This window comes from Aquarana catesbeiana, linkage group LG06, assembly GCF_042186555.1.
Source record: "Aquarana catesbeiana isolate 2022-GZ linkage group LG06, ASM4218655v1, whole genome shotgun sequence".
NCBI classification, from domain to species: domain Eukaryota; kingdom Metazoa; phylum Chordata; class Amphibia; order Anura; family Ranidae; genus Aquarana; species Aquarana catesbeiana.
Window position 1 is genome coordinate 32,520,218 of NC_133329.1, and position 6,086 is coordinate 32,526,303.

Below are 6,086 nucleotides of genomic sequence, written 5' to 3' on the forward strand. Positions count from 1 at the left end.
AATGACCTAATCTTCTAATTTCAGGTTTTTCAGAAGAGGTTTGATGGAAAAGTAAGCTTTTATCGAAGCTGGAAAGAGTACAAAGCCGGGTTCGGAAGAGTGGATGGAGAGTATTGGTTGGGTAAAGTCTTCTGCTACTTTACCATCCTTTCTTATCATGTTCCTCTTATATTATTCTACAGCAGATTGATGGTGGTGGTGGTGTTGGAATAAACGGGGGTGTATATCCATATTTAGGTAATTTTTAGATTTATTCTGTTAACTAATTTATATCTTACCACTTCAGGTTTGCAGAATATCTACCTCTTAACCCTGAAAAAGAGCTATCGTCTCCGAATCACCTTGGTGGATTGGGATGAGGTTGACCGTTTTGTAACATATGAAGACTTTGCCCTCTCCCGACTAGCGGTTGACCCCGAAGAAGATGGATACAAACTATACTTGGAGGGGTTTAAAGAGGGTGATCCCACCAAACCTGCTGGTAAGCAGTACATTTTTATTTGAACTTTCTTTTATTAGATCTTCAACTTCCACAGATTTTCTGTATTTATCACACCATTTGGGCAGTGCTGGGATGGCCACTGTATCTTTTAATTACTTTGGCTAGGGCAGAGAGCAGACCAACTAGACTGATATTTAACAGAATAGTGTGTGGTCTACTGGAAGAACCAGTTGATACAGTTCTTAATCTTAACTCAGAAGACCTTGTGAGTCCCAGCAAGAATTAGTTAGTTCATCAGTCATCCAAATGTCCTTCTTGGTTCAAACGAGTATCAGGAACATACCCCGGCATTTACAGCCACAAGGGTAACTCAGTCACCCCAACCATCATGGTGTCATGAAATGTGTCAAGGCAAATGCTTTATGCCCAAAATCAAGACAGGGACGTGAAAGCTTGTAAAACCACTCTTTAATTTGCATAATCAAATACCTTGAAGCCATCAAAACTAGGACATAAATTATGTGGCTAAAATTGTGAAATATTGAAATATCACCAAGGTAGGAAAATTAAACCACATCAAATGTGGGTGACATAAGGTGCCTTAGGCCCCCAAAATTTTGTTCGTTTTCGTTTCATTCGTTTTTTTGCTTTCTTCGAAAATTCGGAAATCCGGAAATAAGAAAATTTAGATTTTCGGATTTCCAAATTTTCGAATTTCTGAATTTTCGGAATTAGAAAATTTGGAAATTCAAAAATTTGAAAATACGAAAATTTTAAAATCTGAAAAAAAGGAAGAAAATCAGTAAAATTCAAAATGTTTGTGAACGTAACGCATACAAATTTAACTGAAAGTTACGAATTATCCAAAATAACGAATGCCGCATCTAAACAAATGGAATGGAACAAATTAATAATAAATAATAATAATAAAAAGGTTTTATTATTATTATTATTATTATTAGATCGTTACATTTCATTCTTTTAGATTCGGCATTCGTTATTTCAGATAATTCGTAACTTTGGTTAAATTTGTATTCGTTACGTTCACTAACAGCCAATTTTGAAAGGAAATTCTAATACCTATAATTTAATAGTTATTATTAGTTTGTTATTTCAGATTTTCGAATTTTCGGATTTTCTTTCTTTTGAATTTTCAGATTTTTATTCTTATTTTCGGATTTTCAAATTTCCAAATTTTCCGCACGACCGCGCAATTGTCAGTTAAAGTAACTCAGCGTCGTATTGCAAAAGGAGGGGGCGTAAGGGGAATAAACCATGAAGGGGAGTAAACCTTCCGGAGATAAAGTGGTTAAACAATTTTTGTTGGTCAATTTCCTTTAGATATAACTTCAACTATGTAGTGCAAGGGCCGGCCTGATTGCATACAAACTGAGAAAGTATTTAGGTTGGACCTTGTTTTACATGGTATTGGTAAATCTAAAGGAAGATTGTACAAGAGAATTGTATAATGTGTAGCCAGCTTAAGTGTCAGATTGCCTGCTGCAATATCACAGTCCCATTATAAGTCGCTGATCACCGCCATTACTTACATAAAAAAAAAAAAAAAAAAAAAAAATTGCAACAAAAAATACAGTATATATACCATAGTTTGTAGACACTATAACTTTTACACAAACCAATCAATATACACTACTTGGGATTTGTTTGTTTTTTTTTTCTAACAAGGACATGTAGCAGAATACACATTGGCCTAAATTTATGAAGAATTTTTTTTTATTAGTTTTTTTTTTTGTTTAGTTTTATAGCAGAAAGTAAAAAATATTGTTTTTTTTTGTTTTTGTTTTTTTTAATTTCCTGTCTTTTTTTCGTTCGTATAATAAAAAAAAAAAACAGTGTTGATCAAACCCCGCCAAAAAAAAACCAAAACTCTATTTGTGAGGGGGAAAAAAAGGCATACGTTTGATTTGGGTACAGCGTTGCATGACCGCACAATTACCAGTTAAATTAGCATGGTGCTGAAAAGCAAAAAAAAAATGGCCTGATCATGAAGGAGGTAAAACCTTCTGAAGGTCAAGTGGTTACAGCATTTGGAGGATCTTTTCTAGGACACTCTTTATCTTTTAGCTAGGGTTGGCCTTTCCTTGGACCAAAGGCACACATCTGCTTGCCAGCTTGCTTTTAAGCATGTGTTGATAAACGTCCTGGACACAGTCAATGAGCTGCAGAGTAGACATATGCAATTCATTTCGTTCCAAATTCGTTTTTAACCCCTTCCCGCCGACCGTACGCACATCTGTGTACTCGGCTTTCCGGGGTTATACCGGGATGATGCCCGTTGCTGCAGGCATCATCCCAGTACCGTTGTTTCGAGCGGCTATCCGTATATAACAACCGATGCGGCTAAAAGCCGCTCAGCTGTTATACCGGAGGAGCTGGAGGGGACGCCCCCCCTCCCGCCGCCTCCCGCCGCTCTTACCGGGCCTCCCGTGCGATTCGTTCCAGCCTTCTCAATGTAAACGCGGAAGCGTCGTCATGACGTCACTTCCCGTTTACTCGGCTGCCAATGGCGCCGAATTAAAAAAAAATACACAGTATTCAGAATCGCCGTTTTCGGCGATCTGAATACTTTGCAGTGCAAAGGAGGGATAGGGGGTCTTTTAGACCCCGATCCCTCCATAAAGAGTACCTGTCACCACCTATTACTGTCACAAGGGATGTTTACATTCCTTGTGACAGCAATAAAAGTAAAAAAAAAATTTTTTTTTAAACACAATTTATAAGTATAAAAATAAAAATATATATATATTTTTTTTTAAAGCATCCCCGTCCCCGCAAGCTCACGCAGCGATGAAAACGCATATGGAAGTCGCGCCCGCATATGTAAACAGTGTTCAAATCACACATGTGAGGTATCGCCGCGATCGTCAGAGTGAGAGCAATAATTCTAGCCCTAGACCTCCTCTGTAACTCTAACCTGGTAACCGTAAAAAAAATTTAAAGCGTCACCTATGGAAATTCATAGCTACCATAGTTTGTCACCATTCCACGAGTGCGTGCAATTATAAAGCGTGACATGTTTGGTATCTATTTACTCGGCGTAACATCATCTTTCACATTATACAAAAAAATTGGGGTAACTTTACTGTTTGGATTTTTTAAAATTCGTGGAAGTGTCCCTTTTCCAAAAATTTGCGTTTAAAACACCGCTGCACAAATACCGTGTGATATAAAATATTGCAACAATCTCCATTTTATTCTCTAGATTCTCTGCTAAAAATATATATATAATGTTTGGGGGTTCTAAGTCATTTTCTAGCAAAAAATATGGATTTTAACTGGTAAACACCAAATCTCAAAAATAGGCTTAGTCATGAAAGGGTTAAACGAATTTCAACAAATTCGTTAATTCGGAAATATCCGAATTAGCGAAAACCCGTTTACCAAATTTTTCCGAATATTCGTAAATTTGTACATTCGTACATTTGTAAATCCGTGCATTTGTAAATTAGTACATTCGTATATTCATAAAAATGTGTATATTCGTAAATTCGTACATTCGTAAATTCGTACATTCGTAAATTCGTACATTTGTAAATTAGTAAATTCGTAAATTAGTGAACTTGTAAATTAGTAAATTCGTAAATTAGTGAACTTGTAAATTTGTACATTAGGAAATTTGGAAATCTGAAATAATTAACTAATAATAACTTAACTATTACTAATTATTAAATGATAGGTATTGTAAATTCCTTTCAAATTTGGCTGTTAGTGAATGTAACACATACAAATTTATCCGAAGTTACGAATTATCCAAAATAATGAATGCCGTATCTAAACGAATGGAACGTAATGAATTAATAATAATAAATAACAATAATAATAATAATAAAAACGTTTTATTATTATTATTTATTATTAATTTGTTCCGTTCCATTTGTTTAGATGCAGCATTCCTTATTTCAGATAATTCGTAACTTCGGATAAATGCGTATTTGTTACATTCACTAACAGCCAAGTTTGAAGGGAAATTACGATACCTATACTTTAATAGTTAGTTACTATTTCAGATTTTCAAATTTTCGGGTTTTTGGATTTTAAAATTTCGAATTTACGAATGCATGAATTTACGAATGTACGAATTTACGATCATAACGAATGATCCGAAAAACAAAAAAAAATAAATAAACGAATACAAACAAATTTTTTGGCAGTGCACATGTCTACTGCAGAGGTTTTTTATGACTTATTTTTTTGCCCAGCTTTATTAGCTTCTCCGAGCACCACTTGGCTTATATAGATAAAAGGAAATTCTGGACAAACATTTATGAGTTTCCTCCACAGCAGCCAAGGGGAGATCGCACTGTAGGTCAATCACAGCTCGACTAAAAAGTTAGCCAAACAAACTGACCCCAGAGGATCAATATTAGTAAGCCCCAATAATGACCAGTCCCCTTTTATTGGAATGGAAAAGTGTCCTTCCACCTTTATCTACTGACAATCACATGACAGGTGATCTTGTTCCTTTCTAACCAACAATTATTTTGCTGTTCCCTGCAGGGAATTCCTTGGTCGGTCACATTGGGATGAATTTCTCCACGTATGACAATGATAGAGATACCTATACCGGCGGTAATTGTGCCACGCAGTATCATGGCGCATTTTGGTACAACAAGTGCCATGGTGCCAACCTGAATGGAAAATATCAAAATGGTACCACTACGGAGTATGCTACTGGTGTGGTTTGGGCCACTGCCAAAGGAGCCTACTATTCATTTAAGAAGACGACAATGATGATATCTCCATCTGTTCCGAAAGCTTGAAGATATCATCGTCCCCACCAAATTCCTGAAGACTGGGCCTTGTGTGCATTATGTCTACACATATTTACGTCGTCACATATGTATCAATAACAATAAAAAATACCTATGTTTATCTTGAAGTTTATGGTCCTTGAAAAAGAACTTTCCATGGAAAGTCATTAAATCCACTTCATATAATGCTGAAATTTGAAATCAGGCTTCCAGTGAGAATGGCTCTTCTATTAGCTCATGGGTAGGAGAGGGCTGAAACTTTTGTGGGCTTACAAGGCAGAGAGAGAGACCTGTAGTGGTCACTAGTCTGGTTATATTCAGTCCAAAGGGTCAGCAAAGAGCAGGGTAGATGAGCTTGAATTTGAGGTGTGTACAATTAGGCTTTGAAAAGAGTTGACACCTTCTCTACTATATGGCCTTGGTGGCCAATCTGAAGAGCTGGGACCATAAGCAGTTCTCTGGTGCTCGCTCTGCAACCCTTGAACCCTATCAGTCCATAGTTGTAATTGGAACATTAATAAAGGGATTATATTTTGTTTGGTAAAATGATTACGTTGATTTGTAAAATTGATTTAAGGCCTCATGTATTCAAGTCAGGGGTCTCCAAACTTTCTAAACAAAGGGCCAGTTTACTGTCCTTCAGACTTTAGAGGGACTGGACTTTGGCCATCGAGAGCTTCAAAATGTCCCAGCATCAGTAGGAGTAAACAACCCCCACATCATTGGTGTCAAGGGGAGGAATTGTGCCCTAGCATTGGTGTAAATGGAAGGAATTGTGCCACATCATTCGGTGCCATTGGGCCCTATTGTTGGTGTCATTGGGAGGAACTGTGCCCCATTCGTTGATGTCATTGGTAAGAATTGTGCCCCAT

The 6,086-nt window shown here is 36.7% G+C and overlaps 1 protein-coding gene across 4 annotated transcripts in view; it reads left to right on the forward strand.

Moving 5' to 3' along the window:
- LOC141148273 (microfibril-associated glycoprotein 4-like) overlaps positions 1–5,335 on the forward strand; it is a 32,865-nt gene extending 27,530 nt beyond the window's left edge. For all 4 annotated transcript variants that reach the window (XM_073635545.1, XM_073635548.1, XM_073635546.1 and 1 more), the window contains 3 exons: positions 25–121; positions 287–481; positions 4,961–5,335. In XM_073635545.1, coding sequence (XP_073491646.1) covers positions 25–121; positions 287–481; positions 4,961–5,223 — 555 coding nt within the window. In that variant the 3' untranslated portion in view covers positions 5,224–5,335. The remainder of the gene's footprint in view (positions 1–24; positions 122–286; positions 482–4,960) is intronic.
- Positions 5,336–6,086: the final 751 nt, after the last annotated feature.